The 23,567-nt window shown below is 39.5% G+C and overlaps 1 protein-coding gene across 11 annotated transcripts in view; it reads right to left on the reverse strand.

Annotated features, from left to right (window-relative positions):
• CLASP1 (cytoplasmic linker associated protein 1) overlaps positions 1 to 23,567 on the reverse strand; it is a 302,429-nt gene that overhangs the window by 108,668 nt on the left and 170,194 nt on the right. For all 11 annotated transcript variants that reach the window (XM_055380544.2, XM_055380547.2, XM_055380541.2 and 8 more), the window contains 10 exons: positions 16,050 to 16,123; positions 14,623 to 14,715; positions 13,505 to 13,650; positions 12,359 to 12,494; positions 11,207 to 11,277; positions 5,253 to 5,312; positions 4,376 to 4,453; positions 2,417 to 2,584; positions 1,742 to 1,791; positions 803 to 973 (listed from right to left, as the gene is read on the reverse strand). In XM_055380544.2, coding sequence (XP_055236519.1) covers positions 803 to 973; positions 1,742 to 1,791; positions 2,417 to 2,584; positions 4,376 to 4,453; positions 5,253 to 5,312; positions 11,207 to 11,277; positions 12,359 to 12,494; positions 13,505 to 13,650; positions 14,623 to 14,715; positions 16,050 to 16,123 — 1,047 coding nt within the window. The remainder of the gene's footprint in view (positions 1 to 802; positions 974 to 1,741; positions 1,792 to 2,416; positions 2,585 to 4,375; positions 4,454 to 5,252; positions 5,313 to 11,206; positions 11,278 to 12,358; positions 12,495 to 13,504; positions 13,651 to 14,622; positions 14,716 to 16,049; positions 16,124 to 23,567) is intronic.

The raw sequence follows: 23,567 nt of genomic DNA on the forward strand, positions 1-23,567 counted from the left end.
CATTTCCTTAAAATCTAAAGTAGAACCAATCCAGCTAAGTCCCTAGAGTTTGGCTTTGAATGAATTGGCTCTTACAAAAACAAAACGAAATAAACAATTAGCCTGACACATAGTACGTGTTAAGCATCTGCTGAAAAATATGAATAGTCGATCTATCACTATGTCAGATACTAAAAGTTTTGGAAGTAGTTTTTTAAAAACTTTTTTGGGCAATCATCAGAGTAAGGGCATGCTCCTCCCAAGGTGATACATGGAAGGACAACACTCTTTTGCACAGACATGGTTATGCTGATTCATGAGCTCATCACATTCCTTCAGATTCCTCCTGCCATTCCCCACAACCCAACCCGATTATCCCTCCCAGCTCTGGTTATATTCTCAAATTGAGAAACACCTAATGACACTGACTACCTTTGGTGAATCCCTTACTGAACCTGCTGGCTCTGCTCCCACCAGTGTCAGAGGGGGAAAAAACTTAGCTTTGACAATATGGGAGGTGGCTGGGCTTGCCATGGAGGAAGAGGAAGAGTTGAGGAAAGGATGTGCTCAGTGCCACATACCCTCCAAGCATGAGTGTACTGTGTACTTACTCAGCACTAAAACGGATGATGCATCGAAGAAAGGGACACTCAACAAGGGTGGCTGGCTGATCAGCAGCAAGTGCACGAAGCTACTTAGATTTAAATAGTAGCCCCAAAACAGTGAGACTTGCCTCAATCATGGGTTTGTATTTTGCCAAGAGGTTAAGAGTCATCTCTTGCAGAGCAGTGCAGGAGGGAAAGGGTGACAGGGGTGTGGTTACCTAAGGATGCGTATGACCCCGGAGGCAAAGCTGCTGCAGAGCTGAAAGGCGTCGTGCCAGAAGATGAGGAGACTTTGGATTTGGCACTGGCTGCTGCGTTCACATCAATATCACTTCGAGATCGCTGGAGGGACCCAGTCGTTGACACAGATTTGGTACTAACTGTAGAAGCTTTAGTGATAAAGGAGGAAATATGAATAAGGACTACATAGAATTTTGAAAATACATTGCTAAAATCTGATGTTGTTTTGCTTTCCTGAAAACAAATACCAAGTTTTAACAAATGCTGGAGCATAAAAAACGGACAAACAGTTTCTCCTGGTCCCTGAAGAGAGTTCAGGCAATGCCGAAGGAAACTACAAGTGATCTCAATTGTAATGTATCAATTACATTTGTTTTCTTGTTATCGAAGACTATAAACCCCAAAGAAATGGACCATGTTTCTGCTTACTATGAAGAAGTGAAATAAGGAAAAAATGCTCACGTCTAGGGCGTCTCCTCATGAAATGACATAACTGTGCCACGCCCTCTTACCTAGAGCCCTCCTCTTTCTGGAACATGCCACTCTCCCACCACTAACCACCATCACACTGCTGCAGCTGCTGCTCAAAATGCCACCAAGATGTCTTCACTGTCTCATCACAGGATCAGAGACAGGAGGTACAGTTTGTGGCAATGTCAACATGCAGGGGAGGTGGGGAGAAAAGGTCACAGAGCTTCATTCCTAAGTCACCCCATCAATGTTGTCCTCAGCAGCGAGTGGCCCTGACAAAGCGGAGCTCTGCTGGAGTGTCAGGGCAGAGCAGAGCAGGCTACATTCAAGCCTAAGAAGGAACTGAGGGCAGGCCGTTGGCCTCCTGTGCCCGGGCAGCCTCTCGCAGCTGCACGTACAGCCCACCAGAGCCGAGAACAGGCCTTCTCCATGGCTGTCAGTCTCACCTCTAGATGTGGTACTTCCAGTAGGACTTCTTTTGGCAGACAGCGGACGACTAAAAGTAAAGATGTATATTATTTATCACATGTACTTTACCTGAATTAATACAAATACAAACTACAACAGGAAATTATTACAATGAAGAATTATTTCAGAGTTTTCAGAATTTTTTGGGCAATGTGAACCACAATGTTATAAACTCCCTGATTCCCAACGAAGCTTTAGCAATCTATTTTGGACTGCGTTTCAAACACAGAGAGTGAAATAGTAACTACAGACAGAAATTAGAAACAGAGCAGAGATGATAATATATTAAGTCACAGAGTTTGAATGCCCTCCATTTCCAAACTTGTCTCCAGGTTCACACTTACATCCTCTGAGAAGACTCTGAAGCACTGGTGTGTATAGTTCACACTACTCCATAATTCACTTATGTTATTCTAAAACTGTATTCTAGGACTGCCGTATACATTTAACTGAAAAACAGTATGGTAGAGACCAAAGCAACCTATTTCTTACCACTCCATGGTGGTATCTTACTTTGCACCAGGATCTACATGAAGTAAGGGGGCGTTTTAACAAGCACACATGTAAAAACATAGCTAGAATTTGTGTTTTCATGTGACAAACTTTTAAATACAAATTCTCACATGAATGATAAGCAAAGATGAATCTCTTACTTTAGACTCTCTTGAGAGCTGGAAGACGAGCGGTCTGACTGAGGCAGAGACACTATGCTGTCTGAGTTCTTCAGGTGGGACTGCAGGGCTTTCTGGTAGGAGGACTCCAAGGTGTGGTATAAGTGCTCTGCTTCTCTGCTGAAGTGACTGTGGAAACCCCAGTAACATCTAGAGGAAACACACAAAATCCTGGTCTAATTCAAGGATCCAAACAGGTCTTTTGCTGAACTCTGGAGTACACCACAGAAGATTTTCAAGGACTGGAAGCCTCAGTTTAGCCGCTAATAGTAGCAGGAGGAGAGGGTAAACAAAGGAGACCTGGTACGAATCCTGGCCTCACAATTTTACTGTCTTTTAGACTATGGGCAAGTCACTCACCCTCTCTCAACCTCAGCCTCATTTATAACATGGGAATTAAAAAGCCTAACTTGCAAAACTGGGGAATCTTAAGGAAGGTGGAGCTAAACATCTAAGACTATACCTAGAACACAGGATAGGCTCATTAAAATGGCAGCTACTATACATGCAATTTTACATCTCTTGACACAAAGTATTTAAAATTGCCTTAGGTAACATGTGCAAAAGAAAAATTTTTAAATGTTCAGAGCTACTTGAAATCGGTATCACATTATAATTAAAGACCAAGAAAAAATGGGCCGGGGGTGGGGAGGGTCCAATACAAGGATAAAAACAGCATAAACAGATCATTAACAAATCCATTCCTAATAATGTTTAGCAACGATTAATTATATCACTTATTTTGGTAGAAACTAGCAAAGAAAAAATTGGCACAAGCACTTCATAGTTATAATAAGCTCAGAAACAAGTGAAATATAATTTAACTGTGAAGGCAGTCAAAGAGCAATAAGTACTAGATCAGGATGTATTAATGCAGCTAAGTAAAACCGTAACGTTGCAGGCTAGTACAATTAGATTTTAGCACATATCAATTAGGAGAGTTGGTCAACTATGAGAGTAAATTCAAAAAAAAATCACAGATGCAACATTGGCAGTAGTTATCAATGCACTGCCCAAGAGAGAATGTCTTAATATCAAACTTCTGGTATTTACAGTCACACTGGCAAAAATCATTTCCAAGGCTGGACACAGTGGCTCACACCTGTAATTCCAGCACTTTGGGAGGCCGAGGCGGGTGGATCACGAGGTCAGGAGATCGAGACTATCCTGGCTAACACGGTGAAACCATGTGTCTACTAAAAATACAAAACATTAGCCAGGCGTGAGGGCAGGCGCCTGTAGTCCCAGCTACTTGGGAAGCTGAGGTAGGAGAATGACGAGAACCCGGGAGGTGGAGCTTGCAGTGAGCCGAGATTGCGCCACTGCACTCCAGCCTGGGCAACAAAATGAGACTCTATCTCAAAAAAAAAAAAATTTCCAAGGAGGTGACGAATACAGAGGCCATGGCCACATAATTGGAGGAAACTCAGTCCTAATGGCAAAAGTACCTCACTTGTTGAGACAGAAACAACAAGTTATCACTATGATAATCCCAGGCATTAGTCGATCCAACTCCCCTTAATATGATTCACACCAAGGAACCACAGATGCTTGCAAAGAAGTGACTGCAGGGAGAGAATTCCCTGTGACCAAGATTTTTCATGGTAAATCATTAAAGCAGCTTTGGATTACAACATGGCTTAATGAGTAAAAGAATACATTGAGCATGTATACAACTGCCTTCCAGAGCTATGTGATAATTTGTGATGAGTGTAAAAAACAAGCATTCTTTTGTCTCCCTCAGTCCTGTTTATTTACAAGGTTGAGTGATGTTATTAAAAAAAGAGAGAAATATTCCAAAATGGCCTTTTGGGGGTCATGTTTAAAAGTCATGGTTAACAAATATGTTCAAGTAACTTAAGTTTTTAATAAGGCAATCCTATAATTCATGTGAAATATAGAAGAAGTTAATTTAAAAAGTGGTGTACAATAAAAACTTACTTTCTGGCTTCTATTCTTGCTTCGGAATCAGCATCATGTATTCCCTTCTTTATTGTTTCAGCTAATACTGATATGTGTCTAGATATTTAGAAAAGAAAGCAGTAACAATCATAAATGTATGGTTTGATGCAAGTGAAACCAGGTGTGAGAAATAACTTCCAAATGGCAACATGGAGCTGGGAGCCTCTGTGCCAAGGCTGGTCAGTTCCCACGTGGCTGGGCAAAGCACGGCACTCCTACCTACGGTCCTTTAATTCCCAACCCTGCCCCAACACCCTAGCGCCACTCCAACCCACCCACACCTAAGGACTTTGATAACCCTATTCTCTTGTGGGATTTTTTTTAAAAAACACAAGCTGATTTTTTTTAAATGTGCACTTATAGCTCAATCTTTTACGAACCCAAACAACAAAAGCTTGTGTTTTTCACATCAGAATTAGTTTCTATGGAAACTGTGAGATAATCACCTTAACATTAAATAGGCTGTCTACATCAAATACAGAGGGAGAAAAAGAAAACTTTCAAATGAGTGAAATTCCTTGAAGGATCTAACACTTGTCTACTAACAGCAACTTTAAACAGTTACCTCATGGGAACTGACAGGAATGTCAAGCAGCAGGGCCAGAGTCAGTAACAGTTTACATTGGCTCTGCAGCTGTCAGAATGCACATGGACATAGTAGTATTTTGACCAATGAAATTCACTAGAAGCGTCTGTGAATATTATGTGGCCAACATCAGTAAAACAACAGACATAGTCATGAAAACAAACGCATATATTCCTCCATTCTTACAGAAAGCCAGCTGGACCGCTCACCAAAGCATTCACTCTAAAGACTCAATTCAGAGGGAAAAATGGTTTCAAATCAGATGCTCACCGTTCTAGTGAATGTGTCTGCCATTCTTGTAAAAGCAAATCTAAAAATTCAAAACAGCGCCTAAAAAGTATTAAGAAATACACAACTTATTAATACATATTTTAGTGAAAATGAAAACGGCATTTTTCTTAAGTGACCCAATACTATTTTTTATAATTAGTACATTTCTTCTGATTTTTATGATTAGAAAAACAGAACATAAAGAATGAATCAGAACTGACTAAAAACCAAAGCAAATGAAAGTAATTAAGCACCTATTAGTGCCACAGGGACACAGGGACAGGATCCAAGCATTTCTCTCCAATCAGAAGCTTGCACTTCATGGCAACATCACTGAAAGGACTTACCACTGTCATTCATTTTTATACTATCCTAAGTAATATGTTAATAGAGAATGTACACATGCACAGAAGATCAACAAACATGACACAATCAGGTCTTTGCATTAATTTTGGAGAATGCTTTGCACAAAAAAAGTTAAAAGTACCTTGAAAAACTAAGTGCTCTCCATATTTTCATGCTAAGGCCCTAAATAGTGCTTAAAATGGATTTTCTCCAACTACTTTGCTTTCCTCCAACCAACCAATAGAAGGATGTTTCAGCATCCTTCTATTTAAGCCTTTTCACTTTTATGATTTTTCTTGGTCTGATTTGTGCACAAAAACAATTTAGATTACATCACCACTTCGGGTTCTACCTCTACAAAATTTTCTTTTTCTGGCCGGGCACAGTGGCTCACTCCTGTAATCCCAGCACTTTAGGAGGCCAAGGCGGGCAGATCACTTGAGGTCAGGAGTTCAAGACCAGCCTGGCTAACATGGTGAAACCCCATCTCTACTAAAAATATAAAAATTAGCCAGGCATGGTGGCGGGTGCCTGTAATCCCAGCTACTCAGGAGGCTGAGGCAGAAGAATCACTTGAATCCGGGAGGCAGGGGTTGCAGTGAGCCGAGATCGTGCCACTGCACTCCAGCCTAGGTGACAGAGCGAGACTCTGTCAAATAAACAAACAAACAAACAAATAAATAAATAAAAATTTCTTTTTCCTAAGTCTAGCATTTCTATTTTTGTATGAATAAATCCTAATAGTCCTAGGAACCCATTCAAGAACACACAAATCAGAAGTAAAATCTTTCTCTAAAGAAATGACCAGACTTTCTTTCCTACAACCTTCCCAATTCACAACTTATAATCCATACACAATCACTCAATAAATCAAGGCTGGGAGCAGCAGCTCACGCCTGTAATCCCAGCACTTTGGGAGGACAAAGCAGGAGAATCACCTGAAGCCAGGCGTTTGAGACCAGCCTAGGCAACAAAGCAAGAAACTGGGTTTGAGACCAGCCTAGGCAACAAAGCAAGAAACTGTCTCTACAAAAAATTTTTTTAAAAAAATTAGTTGGGCATGGTGGCATGCACTAATAAAGTCCTAGCTATTTAGGAAGCCGAGGTGGGTGGATTGCTTGGGCCCAGAAGTTTGAGACTGCAATGAACTATGATTGCACCACTGCACTCCAGTTTAGGGAACCAAGTCAGACCCTGTCTCAAAAATAAATAAATAAAAATAATTATTTACTGACCCTTTACCCCATGCTAGATGCTGGAGATCCAATGATAACCAAGACACAGCCCAGAGAACATAAGAGACAAACAGTTACACTGCCAGAATGCAAGGGGCTCCAGCAGCTCACAGGAGAGCCATGCAGCTTGGTCGCAGGGCTGGCAGTGGTGGGGCCAGAGTGGTAGAGCAAGCCTTTTCAAAGGAAAAGACACCAACTACACACACACACATTCCTCACCATCAACCTCCCCATTCCTGCCCCAATCCCCAATCTAGACCATGTTTATTCTACTTTCACCCTTTTGCCTGTGGCATTTCCCAGTCTGGGTTTTTCTTGGCTCTTTACTGCACTTATTCCTACTCATCTTTCAAAATGTAGCTCATTTTTAACCCATCTATGAAGCTTCTTGGGAAAACATCAGCAAGCTTTAATCACTGCTGTATCTGAACTCCTAATTCCACTATACATACGTTAATGTCAGAGTGTGTGTAATCCATTTGTTACCAATTCTACGAAGCGAAGCTAAGTACAGGCTGAATATGTAGCTAAGAAGGTGCACTGCCTTGCTTACACTGCCCTCTTAAGCTCCCTCTCCCTTTCTGAGGGCAGAGGGCAGAGGGACTGGGCAAGATGGTCTCTATTACTTCTCTCAGCATTAAGACATACAGCTCTGACTGATACCCACTGGCTAAATACAGAAATAACAATCTGAGTGTGTGGTTCAGAAATTGGTGAGGGTGGCGGCATTTCTATTGTCACAATAACTGTAGGGTGCTACTCATATTTAGTGCCAAAGGCCAGAACTGCTAAATGTTATGAAGCGAATTTTATCTCCCTGCCCACCCCCTCCTCAAAATTAATATGCTGAAGTCCTTACTCTCAATGTGATGGTTATTTGGAGATGGGACCTTTGGGAAGTGATAAGGTTTAGATTAGGCATGATAATGGGGCCCTCATTATGAGATTAGTGTCCCTATAAGAAGAGATAACAGGTAGCTTGTTCTCTCCTCCTTCCCACCCTGCTCTCCCTCTCTCCCATGTGAGGACACAGGAAAACACTGGTCTACAGGCCAGGACGAGAGTCCTCACCAGAATCTGACCTTGCTGGCACGCAGACTTTGAACTTCCAGCCTCTAGGCCAGCAGTATCCAATCTTTTGGCTCCTCTGGGCCACAGTGAAAGAAGAATAATCATCTTGGGCCACAAATAAAATACACTAACACTAATGATAGCAGATGAGCTTAAAAAAAAATCTCATAATGTTTTAAGAAAGTTTACGAATTTGTATTGGGCATTCAAAGCTGTCCTGTGCTGCATGGTTGGACAAGCTTGCTCTAGACTGTGAGAAATAAATCTGTTGTTCATGCCATCCAGTCTGTAGTATTTTGTAATGGCAGCCCAAGATGATGAATCCCCTAAACATCTTGCAATGTTCCACAACAAAGATCCGTGTCATCTTATCGGAGAAATTTTGCCTTACGCAAGGAAAAACACATTCTGAATTTCTCTTGGAAACCTAACAATAGCGAAATGAAAACAACAGCAGCAAAATGAAAATAACAGCCACAGCTGCAACAAATTAAGCTTTCACTAAATGTTTTACGTAATGATTGTGAATCCTCCAAACCTTATAGAGGGGTACCTTTATACCTAACGAGTCAAACGAGTAAGTGGGAGAGGAATGTTTCAGCTGATGCTGGTCAGGTTCTGAAGTTCATAATCATCCCTCTGGCATGCCAACTTTACATTCTCATCTCTAGGGGGAGCTACAGCTGTTCCACTCTAACCCCAGGAGAAGCTGAACCCTAGGTCAAGGGTAGATTGCATTCCCCGGGGTACGCACTTGAGCCACACAGTAAGGAATTACATTTTTTCAGTGGAAGGTATAAATTTCTTTTTTCGTGACTTTAGATAGCTGGATTATTCTTCTTTTCTCTTTTTGTCTTTCATGTAGTTATTAATGAGATGGATGTAAAACCAACTACTAGGTATATATCCCAAAAAAATGAAGTCAATATGTTGAAGAGATATCTGAACTCTCATGATTATTGCAAGACTATTCACAATAGCCAAGATAGGGAATCAACCTAAGTATCCATCAACAGATGAAGAGATAAAGATAATGTAGCATATATACACAACAGAATCTATTCAGCCTTAACAACAACAAAATAAATCTTGTCATTTAAGACAACACAGATAAACCTGGAAAATATTATCTTAAATGAAATAAGCCAGGCATACAAAGACAAATACTGCATGATCTCACTTAAGTGTGGAATCCAAAAAAGTCGACTCAGGCTTGGTGCAGTGGCTCACACCTGCAATCCCAGCACTTTGGAGGTTGAGGCCAGCCTGGGCAACATGATAAGACCTTATCTCTACAAAAAATTTAAAACTTAGCTGGGGGCGTGGTGGCGGACGCCTATGGTCTCAGCTACTTGGGAGACTGAGGCGGGAGGATCACTTGAGCCCCGGAGTTAGAGATTGCAGGGAGCCATGATTGTGCCACTGCACTCTAGCCTGGGTGACAGAGTGAGGTACCACCTCTAAAGCAAACAAAATTGGACTCATAGAAGCAGAAAGTAGAATGGTGGTTCCCAGAAGCTGGGGGTTGGGAGACTGGGGAGATGTAAAGCATGCAAAATGTCAGGTACATAGGAGTAAGTTCAAGAGATCGATTGCACATCATAGTGATGTGACTACAGTTAGTAACAACATATTATATACTTTAAAATTGCTGAGAGTAGATTTCAAGTGTTCTCACCACAAAAAAATAAGTATGTGAGGTGATACACATGTTAAAGAGCTTGATTTAACCATTACAAAATGTATACACATTATCAACACAGCATGTTGTACACCATAAGTCTTCACGATTTTTACTTGCCAATTAAAAAAACAAAGATTGGGCATGGTGGCTCACATCTATAATCCCAGCACTTTGGGAGATCAAAGTGGGAAGACTGCTTGAGCCCAGGAGTCTGAGATCATCCTTGGGCAACATAATGAGGCCCCCGTCTCTAAAAAAAAAAAAAAAGTAAAAAAAAAAAAAAAAAAAAAAAAAGATTAGTGGGCCATGGTGGTGTGTGCCTATAGTCCCAGCTACTTGGAAGCCCAGGAGCTTGAGGTTACAGTGTGCTGCACTCCAGCCTGGGTGAAAGAAAGAAAAGAAAGGAAAGCAATAAAGGAAGAAAGGCAAGAAAGGAAGGAAGGAAAGGAAAAAGGAAAGAAAAGGAAAAAAAGGAAGAAAAAGAAAAGGGGAAGGGAAGGGAACAGAAGGGAAAGGAAGAAAAGGAAAGGAAAGGAAATTTTTAAAAAGGCGGTCTCTGGCCAATTTGTTAAAAATAATAAAATAAATTTTAAAACGACAAATATAGAGCTGCTTCATGCTTAAGAGGGTCTTGTACCCATAGAAACCCAGCAGGATCAACAAGACACCCCAGGAAAAAAGGTAAACGGCTGGCAAAGGTCATCTGGGCTCTAAATCTTAGAGTGAAGGACTCTTTCACAGGGCTAGGATCAAGACACACAGCTAAGGGAATGGGGCCAAGAGGTTGCCCAACCCTGCCAGTAATTATCCTATAAGACTCCCAATACAGTCTACTGGAACAGCTTTAGTGGTATTCATGAATTCCCTGAAAATCTACACAAAACTATTCTGTACATTTACGACTTGCTGGAAAGAGGGTTCACAGATTTTAAAAGACTCTTAAAACACTCAAGAATCACAGGTCTGAGCTGAAAGAACACAGTCTTTATTCCTCACACGTAGTTTAGGGCAGCTCGCCAGGACATATAAGATAGGGACTTGGGAACAAACCCCTAGCTAGTTACCCAGGTTGTATTTGCCTGTGTCTTCTGGGTATAAGTCCCACAACTGCACAGAACTAAGTGACGGTGAAGACTCAGAATCCCAGAAATCGCTAACAGAAGATGCAAACACATACCTTTCCCCTCACCTATGTTAATACGAAACTATTGCCATTGATGTTTACGGTATTTTTTTCTAGCATGCAGTTACTGCCTTTACTCAGGGAATAGGGCAGACCGATGACAAAGGTAGGGGGATTATCACAGGAAAAAAATGTACAGGGAGTCCTCTCCCCTTCTCCTTCTGCCACTAGCACCCAAACTCACTTTCTCTCACACAGACATATACATACACACACACACACACACACACACAAATATAGAAACATAATAGAGGTTGTCCACATTCATTTCCCAAAATATTTAGATCTTGATTCTTCAACTCAAAGTCATTTATTGCAGTGATTTTAAGTAATACTAAGCATGCTATACATGAAATTTTATCCATGGAAGGAGATTTGGAATTTGTTTTGGTTTTTAAACAATTCAAAAACAATGAGAAAATCCTTTAAAATTTACCTTCTAACTGCGACAGACTTAGAGGTACAGTTGCTTGTTATGACAGGTATTAACCTAGGGATGTGTGTGTGCTGTGAAGAACAACAAAAAACAGAGGTCAACACTTGCAAATACAAAAACAAAACAAAATTAAGAGAATCACTTCCTTACTAACCTACTTATAGCACATATACATTCAGATTAAAATGTCAGTGAGTTTTAAAAGAAAAAAGGAATTCACAGGATATTGTCAAAAGCCATTAGAAAATTTACAGAGTTAAGAACAGGCAACATGATGACATGAAGATAAGCCTAAAACAATCATTAGTATGAGGTCTAAATTATCTCAGCTGTAGAGATCTGAGTGGGTTTAAAAGGAGTGGGTTTAAAAGGCGTCATCAGACCAATATATTTTGATACTATTTCAATGGAAATGTCCAATAATGACCTTGGGTTTAACAGTTAAAGTAGGCAGTGCAAGTAAGAACAGTAAGAACTTATAATACAAAGTAAATAACCAATAATCAAGAATATTCTGGATAGATTTTAGACAACATCATCAAGCCTCAAAGTTTCAAGAGCTGCCTCTGGGCAAAAATGACTTGAAAGTGGTGGGGAGGTAATGTGGAAAACCATTTTAAACCTTTGTGAACTATTAGATTTTGTTAAAAACCTGTGTATAAATTACTTGGATAATTATTTAAATTTAAACAAACAAGTGCCTAGAAAACCTAACCAAAGAGAACATTTTGTTTCGTGCTTATGTGCAATTAATTAAACTTTTGGGTGACCAGTAAAACCACAAGCACCAATACCTAAAATGGCAGGACTGGGACTCAGGAGGTAAGACTAAGAGTAATATCTGAGTAACAAGAATACAATATAAACTCAGAAGCAAACACCGGATGTTCGAACATTTTAAACCAATAGCGAGTTAACAATCAATACCTCATTAACTTTATAACACAACCATAATTCACATTATGGATTATAAAAAGCTCACATGCCACAATTAAGTAGGGGGGAAAAGATGATATATATACAAAATTCCAATATAATTATGCTAATAAATTTAATGACTCTATAATTATGTTAACAAAAATGCCTCTAATATTTATCAACCATCAGTATTTACCACTTGCTTATTTCACGCATGGCCTATAACATACTTACCCGAATAATTAACCTAACAGCTACAACACCAGATGTGGCCATAATTTTGGCACTGTTTGGAATTAAATTAAAGATAGTTGGCATAATGGCTTCAGCTCCATGGTCAAACTTATTCCCCAGAACTGATGACAGATGCCTAAAACAAGAAAAGGATACTGGACTGTAGTTATTTTTCTTAGAGACAGTGAAGCATATAAACCACCTAACATCTAGAGCCTTCATTTAAAGTTATCTAGAAAGGACAAGGGTCTGAGATTTCCGATGTGCATGTTAAGAACTTGGCAAATAGTTCTTAGCCCAAAAGTTTTGTTGTTTTTTTTAAAAAAAAAAAAAACAAACATTTCCAACTAGTCTGTGGAGCTTTTTGTTTGTTTTCTAGAGGCAGGATCTCACTACGTTGCCCACGCTGAACTTGAACTCCTGGGCTCAATCAATCCTCCCACTTTGGCTTTCCAAGTAGCTGGGACTCCAGGCACATACCAGCCCACCTGCCCCAACTAGTCTTAAAATAGCAAACAAACTGATTATATATTAATAAAACACAAATACGAAAAAGCACCCTTGGCTCCTTTTTCTTTTTTCTTTTATCTTAACATAAAATATTCAGGCTTCAAAATCTGACTTCAGCCAAAACTTAAAACAGCTGCAATGCCTCCTCCTGCTGCTGCTGCTGCTTTGATATTCCGACATACATTCTAACACAAAGTTTTAATAGCTTTGATCACTAGTACACGTACAGCTAGAATAAAATTTTACTGCAGTAAATGCCTTTAACTTTATAACTACAGTACTCTTCTAGGAACAAACATTCTGATAAACACGCTATTGCCTGCCAGCAAAAATCAATGACAAACCAGAGAAACAGGATTTTATAGAATTTCACTTTTCCATATTAATAACTGCTTCAAAGTTTGAAATAAAGGCTTCAGAGCTATGTCACTGAATAAAATTTAAAATCTGTCACACTTCACATAATTGAGCAAAAAGTATTGTAAAACTACTGAAAGAAGTGTTAACTGGAATGGGTCTTGGAGACTAGTCAGAAGTTACATTAAAGAGACCCAGCTCACATGTTCAAGGAGACATCTCTGAAGCTCTGTGGTGACACTATTTTATGGTGAGAATATGGAGCATCGCAGTCCTTACCCCAACGTGATACAAGCCTCCCGCACTACCTGAGACCGCAGGTCCTTAGCAGAGAGTTTAAAGGCTCCATCCAAAAGACGCAAATGTTGAAAGAAGTTATCATACTCAGCAGCACCAGCCAAAAGTAAAGATCTAATCTTTTTTAGCTAATGGAATAGAGAAAATTCAGAAAAATAGAAAACAATCCTAACACAGAATATACACAACAAAAGAAGCCATCAAATACAAAAGAGATCATTGTTAAAGTTCAACTGATTAGAAAGCTTTCCCAAGAGAATTCAGCCAGTTAAATATTAGCTAATACAATAAACAAATCTACATATCACAAGACTAAATAATTTTTAACTAGACTATTTGTGACACATATACTATAATTTCTGCAAAAAAAGTTTTACATTTGAAATATCTTAAAGTATTTATAGATCCTACAACACTAATGATAAATAATTAAAAACTTTTGGCTTGTGAAAAGCCCCTCCTAAGCTTACCTCCCCGTGACACCCCACTTCAACTGCCATTTATTTAAGAATCAAAGGAAGAAGCATTCCTATAGTATTTATTATCCTCCACTGAACCATTAAATGGCTGGTCTGAATTTGAAATACAATATAATGGCAATTGTACCACCTCTCTTCTTGCCAGCCAACCAGTAGAAAATAGCCTTCTCAGATAAGACACACCCTCACTTTAAAGCTGAGCCCACTTTCCATTAATCTACTTTTAAAAATAAAGGAGACACAACTTTCTAGCAAGTTATAAGAAGAAAGAAAAGAATATTGGGGGACATACACTAAAAATGCCACAAAAAAGCCACCTTAAAGGCAAACAATCACAGAATGAAATTTCTGCTAAGGTGAGAGTGGAGACTATTACCATACATTCCACAGTCAGGTCTTTGTTAAAAGACTAGGCGATTCATAAAGGTGTAAGTTGGTGTGTTTTCAAAATAAAAATAAAAGGAGACACTCTACTAAAAAGGTGAAGTATAAATATGATAATTTGAATTTAAAATATGTACTATTTAGAATTCATTAGAGCTGTCCCAATTTCACAATAAAGTATTTGAGATATTTAAATATATTTTATGAAAATGTAATCACATGAAGTCAACAGCTTACAGCATTTACTCTCTGCTCCCAATCATGCTTGTCATCAGATAATATTTCCCTAATTTTGTTTATGGATTCCTCAAGGTCTCGGCTGGAATAAATCTGTAAGCAAAATTAATTTACAATCAATATAAAAACATGCAGAATAAACAGATTATTTCTTAATTACATGAAGTCAAGAACATTAAGTAAAGAAATTTTTTTTTTAAGAAATACCTATGAGAAAATATCTGAACAGTTTTGTCTATAATGAGGATCTTTCTCACTACAAATGTGCACCCACAAGATTTGCTGCCATATGTGAATAACCCTGCCTCAAACGTAGCTTTACTATAAACTTAACAGATGATTTCATGTACAAAGAGAAACAAGGCTAATGGGAAACAGCCAGTGATGCCTAAGTCATTTCTCACTTAGTATTATTTATAACATGACACTATACCTATAATTTTAAACAGTTTCAAATCTACTTTCTCATTTATCCCCACATCTTACCTAGAAAACAGGTAAGGTACAGGGTATAATCAATCTTGATGTATGCTGGGAAGGTCAGGTCAAGTACTTAAGGATGAACCTGAACCCGAGATTGTTTTTTGTTTAAGACACTGGGAATCACTCTGTCGCCCAGGATGGAGTGCAGTGGCGCAATCTCAATTCACAACAAACTCCACCTCCCGGGTTCAAGGGAGCCTCACACCTCACTCTCCCGAATAGCTAGAACTATAGGCACAAGCCACCATGGATGATTTTTGTATCTTTTATAGAGATGAGGTTTCGCCATGTTGCCTAGGCCACTGAGATTCTTGTTACCTGCTTCATACACATATGGCAACCAAGGTGGCAAAGAGAGTTGTACATAACAGACAGTAAGTGCCACAGGAATCCAGAGCACAGACAGTCAGTGTAGGGTGAGGAAAAGTATTAGTCTCAATCAGCAACAGACGATACTAAGGCACAAAGCAGTCAAACACTTGTGGCTGTATCCCAATTTTTATAAATAATCTTTGTTTCATCTGTTAGGTACTTAAAGTGAAGCATCAAAGAAGGTATAAACTAAGCTCTTATTAAACCATTCTCTATAACTTTTCAGACCCCAAAATCCTTCAAACTTATGAATTTTTTAAAAAAAAAATCCCTAAATAAATATACTTTTTTTATTCTCTAATTTAGCGTCATCTATTTCTTTCTCTTTTATGTGACCTGATCCATAAACTTAATAACAGAGCAACCAATGTCTTTCCCGTTCTTACTGAAAGATTATCTTGGGCCTTGACTTTTGCTCCAACATTTTCTAGTCTGCACCTCAGATCTCCTGTAGTGCTGACAGTTAAAATTACCTGACCTAGTAAACAACATTACATAGGCAGAATTGAAAAATAAAACTTGAAGAGTAAGTTGACCCTTGTTTGTAATCATACTCAAATATCCTCACTGACCTGTACTACAGGTACATCATCAAATGCTTTAATAAAATCCTCTTCATCAACAGCACCAGCTCCTTCTTTTGCAGCTGTAAAAAAGAATTTTAAAAATGTAAACAATATGAAACAACGTCTATAACACATACACTGAAGAAGTCTAAACATACACAATCAAAATTACATTTTGGAAGATTCAGAACATTTTTTAAAAAGGCTTCATATAACTTTGGAGTGTCATGAAATTGACAAACATTACTGACTTCATATCAGGATGAAATATAGTAATTCTACAATGCTATATACATTAGCTTAAGGTCACTTAGACTACCTGTTTAAGCAGGGAGGGTATGGGTTTTAAAGGATTTAGATATTGTATTAACATACAAGTCCTTTGAAAGATTCCTAATAAATGGATCAAGCAGAAAATGTAATTCATCAGGGAATAACTTAAATTGTTATTACTGGGAATCCAGCATAACAAATTTGTGAATATTCAAACAAGTCCTAAATAATTTCACAGTTTTATTTAACTTTATATTAGTTTGAAAACATTTCTATTTCCTTGAACTCATGATAACTGTCATTTTTTTCACTTAAGAATCAGTTACAAGTTTCTCCTACAAACTTACCCTAAGATGCTTTGTATAATTAAAAGTATTGGAGAAAGTATTTCTTTTTGCTAATATGAGCTCCCCTTTATGTATGAAAATCAAGTGATGCTTTATCAGATTTTTTTCACATTGTAAAAATTGGTATCTATAGTCCTCTTCATAAACCCCATTAATGATTTACATGGATTAGTCTGATTGCTTTTCTAAGACCTTCTTACCACTCATGTATCTGGTGTTCAGGGTCCTGATAACTATCCAGACAGAAAGGGGCTTTAAAGACAATCCCAGGTAGCAGTAAATGTGTGTCATCACTCTTGCTGAAGATCACTCACACTGTGGAAAAGCTAATTACTATAAAGGATGACCGTCACTCACTGTGATGTCGTGCTCTGTGTCTGTTTTAGCATAAAAACTGGATCCCATTGAGCAGATAGGCCCTGAATGCCTCCTTTGCATAAGGCCCTACACCATGTACCCACACATACCGAAGAGGACTCAAAGGCCAACAACAGTCCCTGAGCCTAAGCTATCTGATGAGGAGGAACTAACCAGGAAATTCATGACTATGGCATTAAACAACATGGAAAAAGGATAAGTGCAGGGCTGAAGGGGAAAACTGGGCTGATATGTGCATAATCTACACAGCAGGGACGTCTGGAAGGGGTATGGACGCGAGATGGGAAGGAAAGCACCAGTCTAGTAATTTTCTTTTTTATTTTATTTTATTTTATTATTATTATAGTTTAAGTTTTAGGGTACATGTGCACAATGTGCCAGTTAGTTACATATGTATACATGTGCCATGCTGGTGTGCTGCACCCATTAACTCGTCATTCAGCATTAGGTATATCTCCTAAAGCTATCCCTCCCCCCTCCCCCCACCCCACAACAGTCCCCAGAGTGTGATGTTCCCCTTCCTGTGTCCATGTGTTCTCATTGTTCAATTCCCACCTATGAGTGAGAATATGCGGTGTTTGGTTTTTTGTTCTTGCGATAGTTTACTGAGAATGATGATTTCCAATTTCATCCATGTTCCTACAAAGGACATGAACTCATCCTTTTTATGGCTGCATAGTATTCCATGGTGTGTATGTGCCACATTTTCTTAATCCAGTCTATCATTGTTGGACATTTGGGTTGGTTCCAAGTCTTTGCTATTGTGAATAGTGCCACAATAAACATACGTGTGCACATGTCTTTACAGCAGCATGATTTATAGTCCTTTGGGTATATACCCAGTAATGGGATGGCTGGGTCAAATGGTATTTCTAGTTCTAGATCCTTGAGGAATCGCCACACTGACTTCCACAATGGTTGAACTAGTTTACAGTCCCACCAACAGTGTAAAAGTGTTCCTATTTCTCCACATCCTCTCCAGCACCTGTCGTTTCCTGACTTTTTAATGATTGCCATTCTAACTGGTGTGAGATGGTATCTCATTGTGGTTTTGATTTGCATTTCTCTGATAGCCAGTGATGGTGAGCATTTTTTCATGTGTTTTTTTGGCTGCATAAATGTCTTCTTTTGAGAAGTGTCTGTTCATGTCCTTCGTCCACTTTTTGATGGGGTTGTTTGTTTTTTTCTTGTAAATTTGTTTGAGTTCATTGTAGATTCTGGATATTAGCCCTTTGTCAGATGAGTAGGTTGTGAAAATTTTCTCCCATTTTGTAGGTTGCCTGTTCACTCTGATGGTAGTTTCTTTTGCTGTGCAGAAGCTTTTTAGTTTAATTAGATCCCATTTGTCAATTTTGGCTTTTGTTGCCATTGCTTTTGGTGTTTTAGACATGAAGTCCTTGCCCATGCCTATGTCCTGGATGGTAATGCCTAGGTTTTCTTCCAAATTCAACAACCCTTCATGCTAAAAACTCTCAATAAATTAGGTATTGATGGGACGTATCTCAAAATCTTAAGAGCTATCTATGACAAACCCACAGCCAATATCATGCTGAATGGCAAAAACTGGAAGCATTCCCTTTGAAAACTGGCACAAGACAGGGATGCCCTCTCTCACCACTCCTATTCAACACAGTGTTAGAAGTTCTGTCCAGGGCAATTAGGCAGGAGAATGAAATAAAGGGTATTCAATTAGGAAAAGAGGAAGTCAAATTGTCCCTGTTTGCAGATGACATGATTGTATATCTAGAAAACCCCATTGTCTCAGCCCAAAATCTCCTTAAGCTGATAAGCAAGTTCAGCAAAGTCTCAGGATACAAAATCAATGTATAAAAATCACAAGCATTCTTTTTTTTTTTTTTTTGAGACGGAGTCTTGCTTTGTCGCCCAGGCTGGAGTGCAGTGGTGCGATCTCGGCTCACTGCAAGCTCCGCCTCCTGGGTTCATGCCATTCTCCTGCCTCAGCCTCCCGAGTAGCTGGGACTACAGGCGCCCACTACCACGCCCGGCTAATTTTTTGTATTTTTAGTAGAGACGGGGTTTCACTGTGTTAGCCAGGATGGTCTCGATCTCCTGACCTCGTGATCCGCCCGCCTTGGCCTCCCAAAGTGCTGGGATTACAGGCGTGAGCCACCGCACCCGGCCCACAAGCATTCTTATACACCAATAACAGACAAACAGAGAGCCAAATCATGAGTGAACTCCCATTCACAATTGCTTCAAAGAGAATAAAATACCTAGGAATCCAACTTACAAGGGATGTGAAGGACCTCTTTAAGGAGAACTACAAACCACTGCTCAATGAAACAAAAGAGGATACAAAGAAATGGAAGAACATTCCATGCTCATGGGTAGGAAGAATCAATATTGTGAAAATGGCCATACTGCCCAAGGTAATTTATAGATTCAATGCCATCCCCGTCAAGCTACCAATGACTTTCTTCACAGAATTGGAAAAAACTACTTTAAAGTTCATATGGAACCAAAAAAGAGCCCGCATCGCCAAGTCAATCCTAAGCCAAAAGAACAAAGCTGGAGGCATCACGCTACCTGACTTCCAACTATACTACAGGGCTACAGTAACCAAAACAGCATGGTACTGGTACCAAAACAGAGATATAGATCAATGAAACAGAACAGAGCCCTCAGAAATAACGCCGCATATCTACACCTATCTGATCTTTAACAAACCTGAGAAAAAGAAGCAATGGGGAAAGGATTCCCTATTTAATAAATGGTGCTGGGAAAACTGGCTAGCCATATGCAGAAAGCTGAAACTGGATCCCTTCCTTACACCTTATACAAAAATTAATTCAAGATGGATTAAAGACTTAAACGTTAGACCTAAAAGTCTAGTAATTTTCTAAGCCTTGTTTATGCAACGGATAATTACCCAAGAATAGATCAAGAAAAAAGATTAGAAAGATTGTTCAGGCATTAAAAGGAACAAAGTATTGATATATGCTACAAAGTAGATGAAACACTGAAAACATCCCCTTTAAAATGGCTAATTTTATGTTATGTGAACTTAAACTCAATAACAAAAAGTAAAATGTTTTAAAATACACCAAAAAAATGATTAGAAAGAACTAGAAATAAGCACAATTAACATTCCTACAGCTCCTCTATCACAGATGCTGGGGTGAGGAGGCAGAGTGGTCCCATGCTGGTCTGGTCAAGATACCAATATTCTAGGGCCGGTTCAGAATTCAGGAGAGGCCATCAGGAGACAGCATTTTAATGCTAACCGTGAGTACAGCTTTTACTTGGCCCACTCAGCTTCATCTTTTTTGGCTCATGGGATTCCCCACCCACCACTATCCCCACCACCACCAACAGCTCAAAGCTCACAGCCATCAGTGAAAATGGTTCTAAGAACAGCACCTACACAATTTTTCTGAGATAAATTTCAGAGGGAATTTGCATGTAAATGTAAAATTTGAGAGAAAATAAGAGTTGTATATAACAACCAAACTGTCTAGATTAGGGGTGAAAGGAAGAATTTATGGGAGAAATCTCCTACAATTTATTTAATGCAACATCCATACTGGTCTCACAAGGAACCATGTTGCTTGTAAGAACAAAATGTGTTTTATCTTATTTATTTTTATTCCCAACTTTTAAGTTCAGGGGTACATGTGTAGGATGTGCAGGTTTGTTACATAGGTAAATGTGTGCATGGTGGTTTGCTGCACAGATCATCCCATCACCTAGGTATTAAGACCAGCACATTAGCGATTCTTCATGATGTGCTCCCTCCTCCCACCCCAAACCCTGCAACAGGTCCCAGTGTGTGTTTTCCTCACCCATGTGTCCATGTGTTCTCATCATTCAGCTCCCACTTATAAGTGAGAACATGTAGTATTTGGTTTTCTGTTCCTGCATTAGACTGCTGAGGATAATGGCTTCCACCTCCATCCATGTCCCTGCAAAGGACATGATCTTGTTCCTTTTTATGAATGTGGTATATATGTACCACACTTTCTTTATCCAGTCTATCATTGATGGGCATTTAGGTTGATTCCACGTCTTTGCTATTGTGAATAGTGCTGGGATGAACATATGCATACATGTATCTTTATAACAGAATGATTTATATTCCTTTGGGTATATGCCCAGTAATGGGACTGCTAGGTCAAATGGTAATTCTGCCTCTAGGTCTTTGGGGAATTGCCACGCTGTCTTCCACAGTGGTTGAATTAATTTACACTCCCACCAACAGTGTAAAAGCACTCCTTTTTCTCCACAACCTCGCCAGCATCTATTGTTTTTCTGAATTTTTAATAATAGCCATTCTGACTGGTGTGAGATGGTATCTCATTGTGATTTGCATTTCTCTAATAATCAGTGATGTTGAGCTTTTTTTCATGTTTGTTGGCTGCATGTTCGTCCTCTTTTCATAACTGTCTGCTCATTTTCTTTGCCCACTTTTTAATGGGGTTGTTTTTTCTTGTAAATTTAAGTACCTTGCAGATTCTGGATGTTAGGCCTTTGTCAGATGGATAGATTGCAAAATTTTTCTCCCATTCTGTAGGTTGAGTGTTCTCTCTGATGACAGTTTATTTTGCTGTGCAGAAGCTCTTTAATTAGGTCCATTTGTCAATTTTTGCTTTTGTTGCAATTGCTTTTGGTGTCTTCGTCATGAAATCTTTGCCCATGCCTATGTCCTAAATGGTACTGCCTAGATTTCCTTCTAGGGTTTTATAGTTTTGAGTTATACATTTAAGTCTTTCATCCATCTTGAGTTGATTTTTGTATAGCGTGTAAGGAAGAGGTCCAGTTTCAATTTTCTGCATATGGCTACCCAGTTCTCCCAGCACCATTTATTAAACAGGGAATTCTTTCCTCATTGCTTATTTTTATCAGGTTTGTCGAAGATCAGATGGTTGTAGTCGTGGGGTCTTTATTTCTGGGTTCTCTCTTCTATTCCATTGGTCTATGTGTCTGTTCTTGTACTACTACCACACTGTTTTGGTTAGGGGTAGCCTTATAGTATAAGTTGGATAGAGTGATGCCTCCAGCTTTGTTCTTTTTGCTTAGGATTGCCTTGGCTATATGAGCTCTTATTTGGTTCTATATGGATTTTAAGATAGTTTCTTCTAATTCTGTCAATGTTAGTTTAATAGGAATAGCACTAAATCTATAACTGCTTTGGGCAGTATGGCCATTTCATAATATTAATTCTTCCTATCCATGAGCATGGACTGTTTTTCCATTTGTTTGTATCGTCTCTGATCTCTTTGAGCAGTGTTTTGTAGTGCTCCTTGAGGAAATCCTTCACTTCCCTTGTTAGCTGTATTCGTAGGTATTTTATTCTTTTTGTGGCAATTGTGAATGGGAATTCATTCACGATTTGGCTCTCTGCTTGCCTGGTGTTGATGTACAGGAATGCTAGCGATATTTGCACATTAATTTTGTATCCTGAGACTTTGCTGAAGTTGCTTATCAGCTTAAGAAGCTTTTGGGCTGAGACAATGGGGTTTTCTAGATATAGGATCATGTCATCTGCAAATAAAGATAGTTTGACTTCCTCTCTTCCTATGTGAATACCCTAACCCTAACCCCAACCCTAAGCCCAACCCCGTGCTCCTTTAGCTCGGTGAAGTTCGTTATTATCCACATTCTGAGGCCTACTTCTGTCATTTCAGCCATCTCAGTCTCAGCCTAGTTCTGAGCCCTTGCTGGAGAGGGGTTGCGGTCATCTGAAGGAAAAGGGGTACTCTGGCTTTTTGAGTTTTCAGCGCTTTTGTGTTGATTCTTTCTCATCTTTGTGGGCTTATCTACCTTTGATCTTTGAGGTTGTGGTCCTTTGGATGGGGTTTTTTGTTGTTGCTGTTTTCTGTTTGTTTTTCGTTTAACAGTCTGGTCACTCTTCCGTGGGGCTGCTGCTACCCAGCTTTCTACAGATTGTCTTTGAGGTGTTGAGCTCTGCCCTTCCTGCATGAAGACCCTGCGGTCCAGGTAGAGAAATACAGGCCTTCCACTCCCACAGAGCTACCTCCCGCTGGCCCAGCTCTACTTCGGGCTGCCACCCAACAGACACACCAACAGCTGCCACCTCACCATGGCTCACTGGGAACTGGAGCAGAGATGGCTGGTCACCACCACCCACAGCACGACCATGCATGCGGAGTATACACACACGCCCCAATATCTAGGGGCCAGTCTACAAAATATATTTTAAAGACAGGAGTTACAGTGTGACTTCTGGATTATTCTCAGTCTTGTTAAATAGAAATTGTCTAAAACGCCCCTAGTGGTTTCAGGCATTGCTGGATCCAGATAACTGAACAATGTGATGAGGGTGCGCTCTTGCTCTTATCTCTGAGCTATGCTTTCCTCTGTGCTGGCTTCCTTCTCCTGCAGGCTCCACCTTACTAGAATGTGGCAAAAGTCAACATAGTTGTTCAAATTTACAACTTACCAGCTTATCAGCATCAGTATCGCAATGCTAATTCAATTAAAGAATAGCAGGCAGAAACCTGCTGCATATGGGGACTGTATCACCTCTGAGGGCCACCATAGGCAA

The sequence above is a fragment of the Gorilla gorilla genome, chromosome 11 (assembly GCF_029281585.2).
Source record: "Gorilla gorilla gorilla isolate KB3781 chromosome 11, NHGRI_mGorGor1-v2.1_pri, whole genome shotgun sequence".
NCBI lineage: Eukaryota > Metazoa > Chordata > Mammalia > Primates > Hominidae > Gorilla > Gorilla gorilla.